This window comes from Bactrocera oleae, chromosome X (assembly GCF_042242935.1).
Source record: "Bactrocera oleae isolate idBacOlea1 chromosome X, idBacOlea1, whole genome shotgun sequence".
NCBI classification, from domain to species: domain Eukaryota; kingdom Metazoa; phylum Arthropoda; class Insecta; order Diptera; family Tephritidae; genus Bactrocera; species Bactrocera oleae.
This window is the reverse complement of record NC_091541.1, coordinates 35,277,921-35,299,693: the sequence shown is the minus strand read 5'-3', so window position 1 is coordinate 35,299,693 and position 21,773 is coordinate 35,277,921. Positions and strand designations below refer to the sequence as shown.

Below are 21,773 nucleotides of genomic sequence, written 5' to 3'. Positions count from 1 at the left end.
TTAGTTTACAAATTGCTCTAATTATTTTCATTGTGAGTAAAAAGTAAATAACTAAGGCAACAGTTCCTACTTCTAATTATTAAAATATATAAAGAAGTCTCAAACGAATATACCATTTAACTTTGCGAGAGTATAAAATGTTCGGTTACATCCGAACTTAGCCCTTCCTTACTTGTTTAAGGCTAACAATATCATTCCTAGGTGTCCCTTCACTTAGGTACGCATCTGTTTGTGTGTTGCTATTTTTCGCCCCATTGTTCAAATTTCCTAAAGGTGAGGAATATTAGTGTTCCTCAAATACATTGTAATGAAGCGACACCTCCTCATGTACTTCATATGAGCTAGAAGTACATGCTCCTATCTCGTCACCGAAAGTGTTTAACGTATTTAGACTGTCCAGTTTGTCAGGTTCGCAAAAACTGCCTTTATCTAAACTACCTCCGTCCGAAACTACCTTCACTGTTGGCACTAACAAATTTTTATCGGGGACTGCCCCTTTTGATAATAACCTTAAGCTATTTTTGTAGCGGTACGAGAAATGCCTATCGCAGGCATACAAATCAGGGCTTTCGAAATCGGATACACCAAGTAGGTGCATCGATTTCATCCGCCTAAAAAGTAAAAATATATAACAAATATGTTATTACATAAAAAAATTATTTAAATAAATAGAAAAATTAATATGGTAATTGTTTACATAAAAATTTAAGATATTAAAAGTAAAAAATTATTTGTAAAAGAAAAAAAAAATAAAATAAATCACCGCTCAAATACCAAGCGATTCCAACTGTTCGAAAAAAAATTAAATACCGCAAACACATTATTATCGTATCCAGCATTTTTCCACCTATATTTATAAATAAAAATATATACACACTGGTACTGATTGTACAAGTAAATCCACAGAGCAGGCAATTAAGAGACGATCCCACTGTATGTCGGTACATTTCTGGAGAAAAGTTATGAAAACAAATATACACAGTTACAATATATTATTTAATATTTGGCCATTACTGCAATTTTATATTATATTTATCGCTCATATTGTGTATTTTAAATTTATTTTTTTCGAATTTAAATTTTTATTATTAAGCGCACACCTAGTGTGCAATTTTGAAATTTGATCATACCAAAAATTTCATATAATATATATACATATATGTATGTTATATTTGTATGTAATATTTGAACTTAAAATGCAAATAGAAATTAATGACAAAAACTTTGAAAAATGTATTAAATGAAGAAATATGGTTAAAAATTAATTATTGAATCACAAAATAGAAGCATTTCATTAAAATTAGCAAAGGAAATAAATTATCGTAAATTCTGAGACATGAGCAATAACTTTTTAATTCAAATCGAAAATTTCCTATTTTCCACTTAAACACTTTTACATTATAAACCCGGAATACGGGGATCGAAATATACATATCCATATCCATAGTTCCATATTAATATTACAATATTATAAATGTGAATGTAAGTATGTTTGTTACGCTATCACACCGAGACTACGTAACCGGTAAAAACTAGTATATATTAAATAAACATATAAAATTAAATACTTTACTCACCTGGGCATTTCCCGCACTCCCGGAAATTTATAAAGACGTAACGAGCCTTTGCAGCTTCTGATGCACTTGCGTGGCATATTGCTTCTGTAAAAAAGTTCCCATTAGTATTTTCTTTTAATTTGAATTATAGAAAATAATACTAACCTGTTGATCAGAAATAACTTGTTTGTTTCTATGAAAAAAAAACCATAAAATAATTATATTAAAAACATTTAAAAAAAGACAATTTACCCTTCAAAAAAACTTGTCCGTCCGTTTGACTAAAAGTTGTTAATAAATTCAAATGCCAGTATTGCTATTGAGCAATGCGTAACAGTGTTGCGCAAGCTAATTTTAAATTACTTTTTAAAAAAGAAATATATCTACGGTATTTTATACCCTTATACCATGTTTTATACTATAAAAATATTGCAACTTCAACAAATAATTTATTTTAGGAGTCTATATATTTAAAAACTAAACTTAGAACATATAACAATATGGTAATTTATTTATGTAAAGAGTTATAGGTAAAATATTGTACATATTATAATCGCTACATGCTGAAATACAGAGACAGCTACCTGATATGCCTACCGTATTTTATACTATAAAGATATTGCAACTTCAAAAAATAATTTATTTTAGAAGTCTATATATTTAAAAACTAAACTAAGAACTATATAATAATATGGTAAATTTGTGTGTCAAAAGTTGTAATAAACTATTGTACATATATCCACCGTTAATTGCTGATATATAAAACGTAAATAAAATTTGTGATTAAATAAATCTATACTTAAATTAGAGAAAACATCGGCACAGTAACTATTTCTTAATATAAGTACAATGATAAATTTTGCTTTATTGTTTAAATGAATTATTATGACTTGTATGAGAATGATAAGTTTTGCTTTTTTGATTATATAAATTCTTATTTTTTATAATATCAAATTCTGTTACAATAGTTATTTCTTCCCGTCCACTCATAGTTAAATTGAATTTTCAGTTTGTCCATTAATAAGTTATTTAAAGTGCTTAAAAATATATGCTGCATATTTACCTATAGCAACATGGTATAATATAATATCATATATTGTTATCATTAAACATCAATTAATATCCAAAATTTCAAATATTTATAAATAATTATTTAGGCGTTTTCTGATAAGCGCAACCCGTTTTAACCAATCGCCACCCTAATTCACCATGGCCACCATGTTGGTTTTGTTGTGAACGTACGCCTCAGAGGTGGCGAAACTGCTGTGGATGGGACTTTCGCTACTCTCTTATACCATGGTTAATATGACAACTATATGCTATAGCGATCCGATGTAAACAATTTCTTTGGAAATTGCATAATTGCTTTAAATAATAATCCATGCCAAATTTGGAAAGAAAGAGTTTTCCATACAAGCACGTGGTTCCGATTGTTCAGTTTGTTTGGCAGATATATGCTATAGTGGTCCGTTCCGACAAATGTGCAACTTCTTAGTGAGAAAAGGGCAGGTGCAAAATTTCAGATCGATAGCTTAAAACCTAAGGGACTAGGTTAGGTTAGAGAGTCGCTCCTAAGAAGGATCACACTTGGACAGCTTAAGCGCTGGTCCGTTGTGGCACCAAAAACACCTATGAGCCGGATCAATAGACCCTTACATGTCGACAAAGCGCTTTGTGCCTATGACAAACTTGTTGAGACGGCCAATATCTGTTGCGGCCAAATCTTCTGGTCCGCCAAAAGTGTGATTGCCGAGATGTTTCAATCTCAACCTAGCAAAAGCCGGACAGTAGAGGAGAAAGTGCCGGGATGTTTCCACTTCACCCTCCTCCATACAGCTGTGACAGCTACCATCGGGTAGTATTCTAAGCCGCACCCGCATGAGTTCCAATTGGAGAGTACCCAGTGAGAACTCCTACCATGGCGGCGAGGTGAACTTTGTTCGAGGCGAGAAGATCCCCCGACCTCCTGAGATCCACTCTCGGCCAGAAGGATCGCGCAGTCGCGCAGGTCGTCGACCAGCGTCTGCTGAGCGCATGCGAGGTCCATTGGTCCAGAGCCAGAATGCAAGATGTTACTGGAGAACCAACTCGATTCCATTCCGATGTGAGAGGGGCAAGGGTGCCCCCCCTGGCCAGCTCATCGGTCTTGCGATTCCCAGCGATTCCGCTGTGACCAGGCACCCAAACGAGCCTGATATTGAAGTAGCCTGATGCTAATTCTAGCGAGGACAGACACTCCTTGACTGGCTTTGAATGCACGGTTCGCGCACTCATGGCTTGCATTGCCGCTCTGCTGTCGGAGGGAATGCTCACCTCTCTAAACGAAGCTGCACTTCGTAACAGTACTTCTACCGCCACCTTAATCGCGGACACTTCCGCCTGAAAAACGCTACACTGGTCCGGTAGCCTGAAGCAAAGATTGACGGAGAGCTCTTTACAGAAAACCCCCCCTCCAACTTTCCCTCCTAGCTTCGACCCATCCGTGAAAAAGCTCACCGCGCCTCTTCTCCACCGTCTTCTTCCCATCCACATCTCCCTCGTCGGGATATGAGCAGATAAAAAGCCGCCTCGAGTGGCCGCTGTGACGCAGAGCTCCAAATTTTCAGGAATGCAGCTGAAGGAGGAGAGAATTGTGGCGTGTCCTTGTTCGGACCTCTTCGAGAGCCCAGCTTCCATGAGCCTAATAGCACACCTCGCAGCAATGCACCTACCGGCAATGTCCACTGGTGCTATATTTAATATAGCGTTGAAAGCTATCGTTGGTGTGGTTCGCAGTGCACCGAAGATTTCGATGAGCGTCGCTCTTTATACCCGCTCAAGCTTTTTAGCCAAGGTAGTCTTTTCGAGCGCCCTCCACCAGATGAACACACCATAGAACAATATTGGCTTGACTACGGTTTCGTAGAGCCAGAACACCACCATTGGTAAGAGTCCCCACCTTTTCCCTATAGCTCCCCTGCAGCAATATAAGGCGACCGATGCCTTCTTGACTCTCTCCTCGATGTTCGCCCTCCAAGAAAGCTTTCTATCAAGGATGAACCCTAGGTATTTCACCTTATCAACAGATTGGAGACGTGAACCCCCAAAAGAGGGAGAGGCATATTTGGGATCTTATACCTCCTAGTAAATAAAACCAGTTCGGTTTTACTTGGGTTGACGGCTAGGCCGCTTCTATTTGCCCAGTTGGATACCACGTTTAGCTACCCTTTGGTGAGCTCATAGACGGCATTCAGGAATTTACCTTTAACCATAAGAACCACATCATCAGCATAGGCTATCACCCGACAGCCTTGCTCCTCGAGTTCTTTGAGTAGGTCGTTTACCACCAAGATCCAGAGCAGTGGGGAGAGTGCTCCTCCCTGCGGAGTTCCCCTAATAACCTTTCTGGTTGACTTGGCACTACCCCACTCCGCTACGACAGTTCTGTCGCAAAGAAGACTGAAAATGAGGTGTTTGAGGTTCGATTCCACCTCAAACTTTTCGAGGGCTTTAACCACTGCCTCTGGCCGCACGTTATTGATGTTAAGAAAGGTGCCCACTGCAAATTTCTTGTGCAACAGCGTTATCTTCAGCCAAGACACTACATCATGCAAAGCAAAGCATCGACCGAGCTGCCCTTGATATAGGCATGCTGCGCCCGTAACAGTTTACCCCTCGGTATTCTGCACCTAATGTACAGATCAGTAAGTCTCTCCAGCGGGTTCAACAGAAACGAGGATAGGCTGATGGGTCTGAGATCTTTTGCACCGACATGAGATGCCGAGTACCCCGTGACCCCCATGAACTTAGCAGAGGTTCCTCTGCTAGTGCTGGCGATTCCGCCTCGCACTTCCGCCCTACCCAAGGTTACCGTCGGTAGACTCCTGCCGATCCGCCCCCAGTGACGGTAAGCCAGGCACTCCCTGGAGTGCCCTTCTCACACTTAACCGGGAACGATTTCGTCCCCCTCGGTAAAAGTGTCTTAACCAGGGAACTGTCCACTATAGCAGAGGTCGGTTTCGACCTGCTTCCCCACTCGTCTTTAGTATTTTTCGTATTCATTTTGATTGGGTCCCCACTCAGAGCCGCTATCCGCCTCCCGGAAAAGGAAGTCGCCTTTTATGGTCCCAAGGTTGTCTCAATTACGAGGCCAAGGCGAGGGTTGACGCACCGCCTTATGAGACAATACGTTCAGAGCCGACCAGCGCAAAGAAGGAGTCATCTCAACAAACACCTACCACACCAACTTAATGATGATGGGAGGGGAACGTACTCCGAGGACGGCCATGGTTTTAACGGGAAGGAGGCGACCTTGGCATTAGCCCATCAGCCATTTCTGCAGGGTATCACCCCTGCATACTCAGGTGACAGAATACCACGACCACCAGCCAAGGGTTCAACCGAATCCATCTAATAGTCCAGGCTATGTCCATGTCGAGCAAAGGTCAGATCAGGAGTTCAAAAAAAAGGCCGTAAAGGCCGCAGGTCATTTGGCGTTACCCAGGATGCACCGCGCGGAGGCGAACCTGCACTACATCCCTCACTGAGGGACTAACTCACCGTTCACTTAACGGTTGTTTGTATCACCTAAAACTAAATGAGTTAGATATAGGGATATACTTGTATTACTGGTATATATGTAATATATGAAGAGACGAGTTGAATCCGCGTGACTCTCTGTCCGTCCGTCCGTCTGTGCAAGCTGTAACTTAAGTAAAAATTGAGATATCTCTATGAAACTTGGTACACATATTTCTTGGTACCGTAAGACAGTTGGTATTGCTGATGGGCGTAATCGGACCACTTCCACGCCCCAAATCGCCATTAATCAAAAACAAATAAATCGCCATAACTAAGCTCCGCATTAAGATACAAGACTGTTATTTGGTATACAGGATCACATTAGTGAGGCGCTTCTGCAGATACAATTTTTTTTTAAAAGTGGCGTGGTCCCGCCCCCTAATAAGTTTAATCTACATATCAAACGAACATTTTTAGTACTTCTATCGACAGTGTGAAAATGGGTGAAATCGGGTGATAACCCCGCCCACTCCCCGTATAACGGTACTGTTAAAAACTACTAAAAGTGCGATAACTCAAGCACTACACACCCCAGAGGCATTAAATTGTATCTTTGTGATGGTATAAGATGACTTTAAAGGAACCACGTTCAAAATTAGACAGTGGGCTTGGCACCGCCCACTTTTAGGTGATAACCCATTTCTTGGGATCTGCTTAACCGATTTCAACCAAATTCGGTACATAACATTCTTCTCGTATTTCTTTGTTATAGTACGAAAATGGGCGAAATCGGATTACAACCGCGCCTATTTCCCATATAACACCATTTTAAATTCGATCTGATTCTTTCCATTTCCACTATGGAAATGAAGTAAAATATATAAAGAAGTCTCAAAAGAGTATACCATTTGACTTTGCGAGAGTATAAAATGTTCAGTGACATCTGAACTTGGCCCTTCCCTACATGTTTTTATTATAAAATAGAACTTTCCTCGATTTTTGAATTTCTAAACTAGGGTTATTAAAATAAGTATTATTAATTACAATTTCTGTCAAAAGTGACTGTAATCAGTATCGGTTTTTCCTTAGTCACTATAAACTAAATATAATGGTTTTCGATTTTCCGGTTGACTTCGTAGAGGTTAATTGCTGTAAAATTCGTGGAGTTAATTAATTAAAATTTTTGGCTTTTGGTTCTTCTATTTTTATTATAATCATTATTTTTAGTTGTATTGTTTTCATTTGTAGATATTCAATTGAGTTTAAATAGTAAATCATCAATCTAGTTCGCCTTGACCTTTTTGGTCGGCAAAAAATTGGACGATTTAATTACACACCGATGCTGGGCATGCAAACCGTGTGCCACTTCACATTCACACTGGCTAATTATTTCTGTCCTGAAAAGTGTATCAGCTAACGTGTTTACCACATGGTTAAGAGCCATTTTCTGTTCATTAGGTTTCAGTTGATCGAAGTTTTCTGTTGTGAAGACCCAACGACCATTGTTGAGAACAAAATCGATGCCAATATCATTTCCGAATTGCAGTTTTTAACGTTTTTTGGCATCATTTCCGTCCGACCGTTCGTCGGCACACCTAATTAGTTTGTGAATGCCGAGGTTCCACCCGGCACTTTCACATCTAGGGGGTGGTCCAGGGCTTCCCCTGACCACCTTCTTGAAAACAGCTGATATAGTAGCCACTACCCGCTTCAACTCGTCATGGGAGATGGCTCCATCTCCCCTGCTTCGGTCGTACACACCAAGCTCCACTGAGATTGCGAGTTTAGCTAATGCGCTAAACATCGATGCGGGTCCGACCCGAGGTTTTTATCCGACTTACCCGTCGCCCACGTCGCTCAGCACCCATTTGGCCCACTCAAGTGTGCTAGCATGCTTGTCAGATTTCTGATCAGCCAGCTTGTCACCGTAGCGCTCCAAAATCTTGGCAGCCAATCGACGATCAGACTTCAGCTTTTTAACTGCAGTCACGCGCTTCTGTGACCCCCATGAACTTAGCAGAGGTTCCTCTGCTAGTCCTGGCGATTCCGCCTCGCACTTCCGCCCTACCCAAGGTTACCGTCGGTAGACTCCTGCCGATCCGCCCCCAGTGACGGTAAGCCAGGCACTCCATGGAGTGCCCTTCTCACACTTAACCGGGAACGATTTCGTCCCCCTCGGTAAAAGTGTCCTAACCAGGGAACCGTCCACTATAGCAGAGGTCGGTTTCGACCTGCTTCCCCACTCGTCTTTAGTATTTTTATACTCTCGCAACCTGTTGCTACAGAGTATAATAGTTTTGTTCACCTAACGGTTGTTTGTATCACCTAAAACTAATCGAGTTAGATATAGGGTTATATATATATAAATGATCAGGATGAAGAGACGAGTTGAAATCCGGGTGACTGTCTGTCCGTCCGTCCGTCTGTCCGTCTGTCCGTCCGTCCGTCTGTCCGTCCGTCCGTGCAAGCTCTAACTTGAGTAAAAATTGAGATATCTTTATGAAACTTGGTAGACATGTTTCTTGGTACCGTGAGACGGTTGGTATTGCAGATGGGCGTAATCGGACCACTGCCACGCCCACAAAACGCCATTAATCAAAAACAAATAACTTGCCATAACTAAGCTCCGCAATAAGATACAAGACTGCTATTTGGTACACAGGATCACATTAGGGAGGGGCATCTGCAGTTAGAACTTTTTTTTAAAAGTGGGCGTGGTCCCGCCTCTAATAGGTTTAATGTGCATATCTCCTAAACCGCTAATGCTATAACAACAAAATTCACTTGAGGCAAATGTTTTTAGCACTTCTATTGACGGTGTGAAAATAGTTGAAATCGGGTGGCAACTCCGCCCACTCCCCATATAACTGTGCTGTTAAAAACCACTAAAAGCGCGATAAATCAAGCACTAAACACGCCAGAGACATTAAATTTTATCTCTGAGATGGTATAAATTGGCTTAATAGGAACCGCGTTCAAAATTAGTCAGTGGGCGTGGCACAGCCCACTTTTAGGTGAAAACCCATATCTTGAGATCTGCTCAACCGATTTCAACCAAATTCGGTGCATAACGTTCTTTTTATGTTTCTATGTCATAGTACGAAAATGGGCGAAATCGGACTACAACCACGCTTACTTCCCATGTAACACCATTTTCAATTCCATCTGATTCTTTCACTTTCCACTATGCAAATCAGGTAACAATGATTATATCGGGGTAAAACTTTGCATAAATAATGCAATTAAAGTATGCCACCTTGCGGCCAAAAATTGTCTAAATCGAACCAAAACTGTTCAAACCCCTAAGTACTAAATATGTGGACCCCAGTGCCTATAGTTGACCTTCTACCGAAAATATCAGTCAATCCACAAAGAAATCTCAAACGAGTATACCATTTGACTTTGCGAGAGTATAAAATGTTCGGTTACATCCGAACTTAGCCCTTCCTTACTTGTTCGTATTCATTTTGATTGGGTCCCCACTCAGAGCCGCTATCCGCCTCCCGGAAAAGGTAGTCGCCTTTTATGGTCCCAAGGTTGTCTCAATTACGAGGCCAAGGCGAGGGTTGACGCACGCCCTTATGAGACAATACGTTCAGAGCCGACCAGCGCAAAGAAGGAGTCATCTCAACAAACACCTACCACACCAACTTAATGATGATGGGAGGGGAACGTACTCCGAGGACGGCCATGGTTTTAACGGGACGGAGGCGACCTTGGCATTAGCCCATCAGCCATTTCTGCAGGGTATCACCCCTGCATACTCAGGTGACAGAATACCACGACCACCAGCCAAGGGTTCAACCGAATCCATCTAATAGTCCAGGCTATGTCCATGTCGAGCAAAGGTCAGATCAGGAGTTCAAAAAAAAGGCCGTAAAGGCCGCAGGTCATTTAGCGTTACCCAGGATGCACCGCGCGGAGGCGAACCTGCACTACATCCCTCACTGAGGGACTAATTCCTATATATACAGAGATATACGGGATAAAAAGAAATAATAATAACAAGTAAGGAAGTTTTAAGTTCAGGAGTAACCGAAGATTTTATACAACATACTACAGAGTATAATAGTTTTGTTCACTTAACGGTTGTTTGTATCACCTAAAACTAAATGAGTTAGATATAGGGTCATACTTGTATTACTGGTATATATGTAATATATGAAGAGACGAGTTGAATCCGCGTGACTCTCTGTCCGTCCGTCCGTCTGTGCAAGCTGTAACTTAAGTAAAAATTGAGATATTCTATGAAACTTGATACACATATTTCTTGGTACCGTAAGAGAGTTGGTATTGCTGATGGGCGTAATCGGACCACTTCCACGCCCCAAATCGCCATTAATCAAAAACAAATAAATCGCCATAACTAAGCTCCGCATTAAGATACAAGACTGTTATTTGGTATACACTTAACGGTTGTTTGTATCACCTAAAACTAAATGAGTTAGATATAGAGTCATACTTGTATTACTGGTATATATGTAATATATGAAGAGACGAGTTGAATCCGCGTGACTCTCTGTCCGTCCGTCCGTCTGTGCAAGCTGTAACTTAAGTAAAAATTAAGATATCTCTATGAAACTTGGTACACATATTTCTTGGTACCGTAAGACAGTTGGTATTGCTAATGGGCGTAATCGGACCACTTCCACGCCCCAAATCGCCATTAATCAAAAACAAATAAATCGCCATAACTAAGCTCCGCATTAAGATACAAGACTGTTATTTGGTATACAGGATCACATTAGTGAGGCGCTTCTGCAGATACAATTTTTTTTAAAGTGGCGTGGTCCCGCCCCCTAATAAGTTTAATCTACATATCGAACGAACATGTTTAGTACTTCTATCGACAGTGTGAAAATGGGTGAAATCGGGTGATAACCCCGCCCACTCCCCGTATAACGGTACTGTTAAAAACTACTAAAAGTGCGATAACTCAAGCACTACACACCCCAGAGGCATTAAATTGTATCTTTGTGATGGTATAAGATGACTTTAAAGGAACCACGTTCAAAATTAGATAGTGGGCTTGGCACCGCCCACTTTTAGGTGATAACCCATTTCTTGGGATCTGCTTAACCGATTTCAACCAAATTCGGTACATAATATTCTTCTCGTATTCCTTTGTTATAGTACGAAAATGGGCGAAATCGGATTACAACCACGCCTATTTCCCATATAACACCATTTTAAATTCGATCTGATTCTTTCCATTTCCACTATGCAAATGAAGTAAAATATATAAAGAAGTCTCAAACGAGTATACCATTTGACTTTGCGAGAGTATAAAATGTTCAGTGACATCTGAACTTGGCCCTTCCCTACATGTTTTTATTATAAAATAGAACTTTCCTCGATTTTTGAATTTCTAAACGAGGGTTATTAAAATCAGTATTATTAATTACAATTTCTGTCAAAAGTGACTGTAATCAGTCTCGGTTTTTCCTTAGTCACTATAAACTACAATAAATATAATGGTTTTCGATTTTCCGGTTGACTTCGTAGAGGTTAATTGCTGTAAAATTCGTGGAATTAATTAATTAAAATTTTTGGCTTTTGGTTCTTCTATTTTTATTAAAATCAGTATTTTTAGTTGTATTGTTTTCATTTGTAGATATTGAATTGAGTTTAAATAGTACATCATCAATCTAGTTCGCCTTGACCTTTTTGGTCGGCAAAAAATTGGACGATTTAATCACACACAAATACACACCGATGCTGGGCATGCAAACCGTGTGCCACTTCACATTCACACTGGCTAATTATTTCTGTCCTAAAAAGTGTATCAGCTAACGTGTTTACCACTTGGTTAAGAGCCATTTTCTGTTTCAGTTGATCGAAGTTTTCTGTTGTGAAGACCCAACCACCATTGTTGAGAACAAAATCGATGCCAATATCATTTCCGAATTGCAGTTTTTAACGTTTTTTGGCATCTTTTCCGTCTAATGTAGCAATCAAACGAGAGTTAAACCCTAAAAATGAGATTTTATTATTCCTAGTCATATATTTATAATTCGTAGATAGCTTTTTAAAGGGAAACTTTTTTTGAATCGAAATCTTTCGTTAAATACTTCTACAATACCGACAAAATCAAAAAACACCATTTGTTAAATTAGTTTTGGATAAAACAACTAATTGAACTATAAAGTGATTCTTTTTTTCATTTTTATTGGGTGGGTCTATAGAAATATTTTAGTTCTGAATATGTAGGAGTAGCTATATGAAAAACCAATGATAACACTATTCGGCATAGGCGACTTTTTTCTGTATATTGGACGGTTCTAATATTTCGCAAGAGATTGAGTGTTAAGCTAAAAAGTACATTCCTTGGTTTCCTAAGTTTGAATTAGAAAATTTAAGATATGGACAGAATATACTTTTTCCTCTTATTTTATTGGTGTATCTTGTCTACTATTATCATTTCCATTATTAGTTTCTAGGTTAAGATTCAAGACGTGGTATCAAAACAATTTGTAAAATGTTTTACTTTCATCGTGGTTTCGTTAAGTCACAAAATTTTTGTTAACTAATTGTTTATTTTTCTTACCGACTAGTTTCTCTTTAGGAATGTGGTCCACAGATTGGTCATTAACTGGACCGATCAGGTGTAACAAAGCCCTATTTAAATTTGTGGCTGCATCGGTTAAGTGAGCTCGTACCAATTTGAACTAAAAATTAAAACGAAACAATTTATTTATTGTCGTATTTTTATCTTTAAATTTTTATATAAGTTCTTACCAAATTGACGAAGTCCAAAGTACTGCTACGGACCCCAACAATACTCATTGCAGATCCGGCACGGAATGGATAATTGAGTGCTAATCTGAACGCCTTTTCGTCTGATTGTGGTACGATACTTCTGAAGACTGATTCAATGCGCTTGAATACTTCGACAACCTTCGGATCCGCCACCTCCTGTGAGACGCAGTGTAAGCAAATGTTCTTTGGGCAATTAAGTCGAACATTGTCTAAATTGCCTTGATAATTAATTTTTCCACCGTCACTAGTTAACACAGCTGGATAAAGTTGAGACTCATTATAAGCAATTACTCCTATTTGCACATTAGTGAAACCACGTGTTTTTAGCGAGTCACGTACCTCCAATATTGCAGGCGCAACCAAGTTGCGAAGCACAGTCAAATTAATGTCAAGATCGACAACGAAAACAATATCGGCCTTACTGTTTGGTATTTTAACAGTGAACTCCTGGCCTAATTCAAGTTGTTCAGCAGCACCAGCGCATTTCAAGCAACGAGATGGTAACTGAGTTGGAATCTCTTTTAATTTCAAGGTCAAATCAAAAAAATAGCCTGTCGTTAAGGGAGACTCTAAACTAAATATACCCGAGCAAATTTCTGAAGAGCGATTGCATGTGCCGGTTTTTGCAGTTATCGGTACGCACTTTCTGATTCCACCCGTTTTGCTTAGGTAGAAACCATATACTTTAACATTGCAAATCTTCAAAGCCTGAGTGCACATAATTTCAATGACATATTCCGAATTTAACCAGATGGTGTAGAATAAACACCAACCATGAATACCGTTAAAATGTTGAGGGAACTCAGTTTCTTTACCATTGATTTTTAAAGCACCTGAATCTGAAATTTCAGTGAAATCACCGTCACGATCGGTTAATGTAATAAATTTAAGCTTGCCATTGTTAAGGTGTGCGACGACAGTAAAATTATTGTCAACACTGTCTTGAGCCAAACTTGTACTTGCAGCTTCCTGGGAGTGAGTAATGCTGACCATCAAATGTGAAGATTTTATGACCATCCGGAATGTGGCCGTAACTGGACCGATCAGGTGTAACAAAGCCCTATTGAAATTTGTGGCTGCATCGGTTAAGTGAGCTCGTACCAATTTGAACTAAAAATTAAAACGAAACAATTTATTTATTGTCGTATTTTTTATCTTTAAATTTTTATATAAGTTCTTACCAAATTGACGAAGTCCAAAGTACTGCTACGGACCCCAACAATACTCATTGCAGATCCGGCACGGAATGGATAATTGAGTGCTAATCTGAACGCCTTTTCGTCTGATTGTGGTACGTTACTTCTGAAGAGTGATTCAATGCCCTTGAATATTTCGACAACCTTCGGATCCGCCACCTCCTGTGAGACGCAGTGTAAGCAAATGTTCTTTGGGCCATTAAAAAATTAATGTCAAGATCGACAACAAAAATAATATCAGCCTTACTGTTTGGTATTTTAACAGCGAACTCCTGGCCTAATTCACGTTGTCAAGTAGCACCAGCGCATTTCAAGCAACGAGATGGTAACTGACTTGAAATCTCTTTTAATTTCAAGGCTGAGCCATAAGCAGTAGCTATTAGACATGCTGCGGATTCTTTTCCCTTTTCGGAAGCCTCAGTGATAGCGGCATCACACCTCGCGCGATATGGTGCAAGATTTTCAAAGATATAGCCTGTCGGTAAGGGAGACTCTAAACTAAATATCTCCGAGCAAATTTCTGAACGAGCGATTGCATGTGCCGGTTTTGCTGTTATCGGTGTACCATCTACTTCAATTAAATCGTCGTATGGCTCTGCATTTCCATTGCCTAGGAGACCACGCGTTTTGCTTATGCATCTACTTTAACATTGCAAATTTTCAAATCCTGAATGCACATAATTTCAATGCCATATTCCGAATTTAACCAGATGGTGTAGACTAAACACCAAGCATGAATACCATTAAAATGTTGAGGGAACTCAGTTTCTTTACCATTGATTTTTAAAGCACCTGAATCTGAAATTTCAGTGAAATCACCGTCACGATCGGTTAATGTAATAAATGTTAGCTTGCCATTGTTAAGGTGTGCGACGACAGTGAAATTATTGTCAACACTCTCTTGAGCCAATATGTACTTGCAGCTTCCTGGGAAGGAGTAATGCTGACCGAAATGTGGCCGTGTAGATAAAAATCATTGAAGAAAATCCATGACTTAAGGTATTTTTCGCTAACAATCTTTTCCCAGTTTTCATTTAATAAGAAATTCAAGACACTGAAGCGGAATATACTTGGTAGCTTATCAATAACATCAAACGATTCTGATGTGATACCCAGTAGAGAAGTAATTACTTGTATATTGTCTGAAATATCACAGGCGAGTTGACGTTCAAGTTAATCTAAATGGAACGTAGAGCTCTCACCAAGAGTTTTGTAAGTTCTTGTAATACTTGCTCATCACTTACTGGATTGTTAGTTAGCTTAGCTTCTGTGTATTCACGCAATTTTTCTATGAATTCGATTGATTCTGGCGTCAATGGTAAAATATGCAGTTGGTCAAAGAGATCGTTCAATAATTGTAAAGCGTTCGCTACAAGTCTCAACTTTTTCACTTGCTCTTTCAGTTCACTATGCAGTTCATCAAGGGATGGTAGTTTCGTTAAATATTAACTGAGTTCCTCGAACGTTCCTCTTTAACTGCATCGGCTGCTGCTTTGACAAGTTCTTCGAAAGATTCAATTAAAGGTTTCAATGAGTCATTAATGGCTTTCCCACAATTTTTCAGTGCTGGTCCATATTGTTCTAAAGCAATCCAAATTTCTTGGACTAATTCAGTGATTAAATTCACTAATTGTACGCGCAAGTCGCCAAGAAGGTTAGAAGTGGTGACCAACAGGTCTTCCCATGCTGGCAACACTGTTTCTCTTAGTGTAGATTCTAATTTTATATAAAATTCTGCAACGGATTTATTATATATAAGTTCTCATAGGATCCAGCAACACTCTTCGACAAATTCCCGGCAATTTTTGTCAATTAAGCGTACATTTTTTTACTGAAAAAATATAAATTTGATATATAGAACAAATTTGAAGAAGGTTTAAAAAAAGCTTACTAGCTTTCGCTGATCTGTTTTAAAGCTGGATGGTTCTCTAATGCATGAGCGATTTCGTTGATGTTCGCTTCATAGTTGCTCTTCAGTTGCGAAAGATCAGGTGTACTATCTTTTAATAATTTCGCTTGTTGGTCGGCAGTTTCACGTATATATTTGAATTTGTTTTTTATTATCTGAACTTTTGCTTCTGTATCCTTTTTGGTCTCAGATTCGACAACATTCTAGGAAAACAAATTGTGTATTAAATTAAAAAAATTGCGTTTAAGAAATATTATCTATGTAGATATGTCTATTTACCAAAAATGTTTTTATCTCTTCGTTGTTACTGGAATAAGAGGTCTGCAAGAAGTACGGTGCATCAAGCGCAATACGGCCCCTGAACAATTGTTTGTCGGTGCCTTGTAAATTAAGGTTAATTTCTTTGCCAAGTTGTACATCGGCGTTGAGATCAATAAGACCTTTACGTTTAGCAATAAATTTGATTTGCGTTGGTTGAAAATCGGTTATGAGCTCAATCGGAGACTGGCTGAAAAGTAGCAATTTACTGTTAGTATTAAAAGCGTATTTCTGGTGATTGTAATCGGCAGCGATCTGTAATATGGGCTCACTTAGAACATAAACGGCCAAATCACAGTGATCTTTTGTGGCGTAGACATTCGCTGAGACCTTCAAATCTGAGGCACCACTATGTAAAGTTGCCGCTGAATTGAATATTTGCAAGTCTACATTAAGTTCGGTATTAATTTCAGTTTCTGTCAAAAGTGACTGTAATCAGTCCCGGTTTTTCCTTAGCCACTATAAACTAAATATAGTGGTTTTCGATTTTCCGGTTGACAAACAAAAATCGGAGAGAGCCCGGATCTCCAGAAAAAAAACCGGAGGGGGCTAGTTGCTCCCAAATAAGAGCAGCGTTTGGAGCGAGCTCGGCAACAAGCATTAAGAGGACAGAAGCGAAGCTTGGTCCAGAATATAAGGCAAGCACTAGTAAAGGGGCAGAAGCAAAAGCTGGCCCACAGAAAGTGGTAGCGCCGGAGGCAGCCAGACCCAAACCCTGCAGCCAAAATACGGCTGAGAAGCAGGGGGAGGGAGGAGATGCCAAAGGGGCTGCTGCTGAAAGTGCATCTGCCAGGGAGTGGCCTGCGTTTAGCATGCAGGACCCGTCAAAGGCAAAGTATGCGGAGAGACGACGCGCCGCATACTTACTAAGGTTGGTAGAGCTAAAGCCGCCAACGAGAGAGGAGCTAACGAAGGAGCTCCAAGCATCGATTGACTGCGCGAGAGCAGTCATACCCAACTTCAAGTTGGAGCCGCCGGTAAAGGCAGCCAAGCGACAGAGGTCAGCTGAAGAGGCAAAGCCGTCAGCCAAGAGGCCGAAGACCAAGGGTGTAACGCCCGCAAAATCATTTGCAGAAGTGGCCCGGGACCGAATTGTCATTGGCGTTCTGAATGAGGGAGATCCCGAAGGAATAAGCCCCAGAGCCCAATGGAAATGGGTGCAGGCTGCGCTGACAAATGTTGTACTAGAAGTGCTAATAAGCAATCCGGGTCCGCCACCGTCATGCACAGATGCCGGCTGGTACCAGGGCCAGATCAAAATGATTGCTTGCGACGACGAGAGATCGGTCACTCTATACAAAGCTGCTATAGCCAAGGTGGGAGAGGTATAACCCGGGGCAAAATTGGTAGCAGCGGAAAAAAAGGACATACCATCCAGACCAAGGGCAAGGGTATGGATCTCGGCTACACCATCACAGCCGGACCAGATTATGCAGCTCATAAGAGCCTGCAACCCGAGCCTACCCACGGAAGGGAAGTATGTTAAGACATTTGAGGACAGCGTAGCAGAATCTGGCGTGGAGACCAAAAGGGCCACGATGCAGATTCTGCTGTTACAAGTCGGAGGCCGATGCTGCAGACCATCTGGCATCAAAGAAAGAGATATGCGAAGTAGAAGAAGATCCTATGGAGTCCTCTAGCTACGCGGAAAGTATGGAGCAAGGTGAGTGTTCTTCTTCCGGGTCTGAGCTTGCTGTAACAACGACACAGCAGCAGTAAGCTGGGAAACGGGCACAAGCAGTTACCGGCTGGTGTCGTGGTATATGCCATACGAGCAAGACCTGGTGCCACCTCTGATGGTAAAAGAGGTGGTAGGGGATAGTGAGGCATCCAAGTGCATGACGATACTTGGATGCGACTCAAGCGCGCAAATTAGGTCGAATGTACCAGCGGGAACCAAAAAAAAAAACAATTATTTGATTGTTGTGAATGGTTATACTTTATTTTACATTCTCCCCGTGTGATATTACAATTATTCGCTTATATTCTACAATAATGCTTACTTAGCTAAATATGCGATTTGGTAATGCGAATGAATCTGAAAGTTGAGAATACAATTAGGAAATACGGGTTGCTGACACTTTGTGTTTACGTTGCTAAAAATGCATTTGTAGTCATTCTGACGAAATCGGAATTATTGGTGGAATTGGGTCATTGGCTCCAACAAACTTGTAGTTTGTCATCATTGCTTATTTTGGTTTTGGAATGTTGCGGTGACGTAACCCCTCCCCCTCTTGATTGGAGACTCCCCTGAGTTTCCATAAGTATATTAATGTCTGAAACTATACGATTTTAAAAAATGTAGAAGTAAACTATTACGGCAAAAATTATTGCAACGATAATGACAGTAGTAGCGAATGTTGTCCAAATTATTGGCTTTTGTGTATTTCTGTGATATTCCAATTCTTTTATTTTATTTATATTTTCGATTTGTTGCACCATTAATTCTTCGAATGTCAGTTTGGTTTTAACGTTATTAACTTTGAAATTATTAGGTATTATAAAATGTTCTTCCAATTGAATTCTCGTATTTTCAAAAATATTTTCATTAATTTTTACATTGCAATTGTTAAATATTACTAAATTATGGCCCGATATATGCAGAGTTCTTTGATCACATGTACTATTAATGAATGTTTTTCCATAATTTTTAATTAACAATAATCCGTCTTTTATTGCAATTAACTCTGTTTTATTATTTCTTATACTTTCACAATTATTTCTTAGGATACATAGGTTTGATTCTTTTAGTTTCTTTACATTTATATTTTCTTGAAATGAATAATATGTATTATTTATTTTTACAACTTCTTCTGTACTGAACATTAACTCTTGTGATATATTATTAGGAAGTGGTGAAAACATTGATTTTCTAACATTTATAATTTCATTAGGTATTTGAATAACAAAAATTATTTTACTATTTTTATACTGTGCTGTGTATAACTTTATATTTTGTAATTTAAACATGTCTATATCGTATTTTATGATTTCTTCTTTTGTTAAAATATTTTCATTCATTATATTGAGCCTAGAAGCGGCAATATTATTTTGTAATTGATCAATTTTGTCTTTTAAGATTCTTACTTAAATGAGTTGTTTCTCCAAGCGTCTATTTTCTATGCCTAGTCCGTTTATACTAGCTTCAATTTTTTTTCTATCATTGTCTTTTTAATGTCTGTAAATGTTTTATTGAAAAAGTTATTTATTTGTCTTTTAATGTCTGTAAATGTTTTATTGAAAAAGTTATTTATTTCTATATTTCTATTTAAATTAGAAGGTTAAGGTTAATTTCTTTGCCAAGTTGTACATCGGCGTTGAGATCAATAAGACCTTTACGTTTAGCAATAAATTTGATTTGCGTTGGTTGAAAATCGGTTATGAGCTCAATCGGAGACTGGCTGAAAAGTAGCAATTTACTGTTAGTATTAAAAGCGTATTTCTGGTGATTGTAATCGGCAGCGATCTGTAATATGGGCTCACTTAGAACATAAACGGCCAAATCACAGTGATCTTTTGTGGCGTAGACATTCGCTGAGACCTTCAAATCTGAGGCACCACTATGTAAAGTTGCCGCTGAATTGAATATTTGCAAGTCTACATGAAGTTCGGTATTAATTTCAGTTTCTGTCAAAAGTGACTGTAATCAGTCCCGGTTTTTCCTTAGCCACTATAAACTAAATATAGTGGTTTTCGATTTTCCGGTTGACAAACAAAAATCGGAGAGAGCCCGGATCTCCAGAAAAAAAACCGGAGGGGGCTAGTTGCTCCCAAATAAGAGCAGCGTTTGGAGCGAGCTCGGCAACAAGCATTAAGAGGACAGAAGCGAAGCTTGGTCCAGAATATAAGGCAAGCACTAGTAAAGGGGCAGAAGCTAAAGCTGGCCCACAGAAAGTGGTAGCGCCGGAGGCAGCCAGACCCAAACCCTGCAGCCAAAATACGGCTGAGAAGCAGGGGGAGGGAGGAGATGCCAAAGGGGCTGCTGCTGAAAGTGCATCTGCCAGGGAGTGGCCTGCGTTTAGCATGCAGGACCCGTCAAAGGCAAAGTATGCGGAGAGACGACGCGCCGCATACTTACTAAGGTTGGTAGAGCTAAAGCCGCCAACGAGAGAGGAGCTAACGAAGGAGCTCCAAGCATCGATTGACTGCGCGAGAGCAGTCATACCCAACTTCAAGTTGGAGCCGCCGGTAAAGGCAGCCAAGCGACAGAGGTCAGCTGAAGAGGCAAAGCCGTCAGCCAAGAGGCCGAAGACCAAGGGTGTAACGCCCGCAAAATCATTTGCAGAAGTGGCCCGGGACCGAATTGTCATTGGCGTTCTGAATGAGGGAGATCCCGAAGGAATAAGCCCCAGAGCCCAATGGAAATGGGTGCAGGCTGCGCTGACAAATGTTGTACTAGAAGTGCTAATAAGCAATCCGGGTCCGCCACCGTCATGCACAGATGCCGGCTGGTACCAGGGCCAGATCAAAATGATTGCTTGCGACGACGAGAGATCGGTCACTCTATACAAAGCTGCTATAGCCAAGGTGGGAGAGGTATAACCCGGGGCAAAATTGGTAGCAGCGGAAAAAAAGGACATACCATCCAGACCAAGGGCAAGGGTATGGATCTCGGCTACACCATCACAGCCGGACCAGATTATGCAGCTCATAAGAGCCTGCAACCCGAGCCTACCCACGGAAGGGAAGTATGTTAAGACATTTGAGGACAGCGTAGCAGAATCTGGCGTGGAGACCAAAAGGGCCACGATGGAGATTCTGCTGTTACAAGTCGGAGGCCGATGCTGCAGACCATCTGGCATCAAAGAAAGAGATATGCGAAGTAGAAGAAGATCCTATGGAGTCCTCTAGCTACGCGGAAAGTATGGAGCAAGGTAAGTGTTCTTCTTCCGGGTCTGAGCTTGCTGTAACAACGACACAGCAGCAGTAAGCTGGGAAACGGGCACAAGCAGTTACCGGCTGGTGTCGTGGTATATGCCATACGAGCAAGACCTGGTGCCACCTCTGATGGTAAAAGAGGTGGTACGGGATAGTGAGGCATCCAAGTGCATGACGATACTTGGATGCGACTCAAGCGCGCAAATTAGGTCGAATGTACCAGCGGGAACCAAAAAAAAAAACAATTATTTGATTGTTGTGAATGGTTATACTTTATTTTACATTCTCCCCGTGTGATATTACAATTATTCGCTTATATTCTACAATAATGCTTACTTAGCTAAATATGCGATTTGGTAATGCGAATGAATCTGAAAGTTGAGAATACAATTAGGAAATACGGGTTGCTGACACTTTGTGTTTACGTTGCTAAAAATGCATTTGTAGTCATTCTGACGAAATCGGAATTATTGGTGGAATTGGGTCATTGGCTCCAACAAACTTGTAGTTTGTCATCATTGCTTATTTTGGTTTTGGAACGTTGCGGTGACGTAACCCCTCCCCCTCTTGATTGGAGACTCCCCTGAGTTTCCATAAGTATATTAATGTCTGAAACTATACGATTTTAAAAAATGTAGAAGTAAACTATTACGGCAA

The 21,773-nt window shown here is 40.1% G+C and overlaps 1 protein-coding gene across 1 annotated transcript; it reads right to left on the bottom strand.

The window, feature by feature from the left end:
• Window positions 1-11,602: 11,602 nt before the first annotated feature.
• Window positions 11,603-14,234, bottom strand: LOC138858054 (apolipophorins-like). The gene is made up of 4 exons (XM_070112524.1): window positions 13,997-14,234; window positions 12,795-13,925; window positions 12,604-12,724; window positions 11,603-12,028 (listed from the first exon to the last, which is right to left on the bottom strand). The coding sequence occupies exons 1-4, from the start codon at window positions 14,042-14,044 to the stop codon at window positions 11,973-11,975; spliced, it is 1,356 nt and encodes a 451-aa protein (XP_069968625.1). The 5' UTR covers window positions 14,045-14,234; the 3' UTR covers window positions 11,603-11,972.
• Window positions 14,235-21,773: the final 7,539 nt, after the last annotated feature.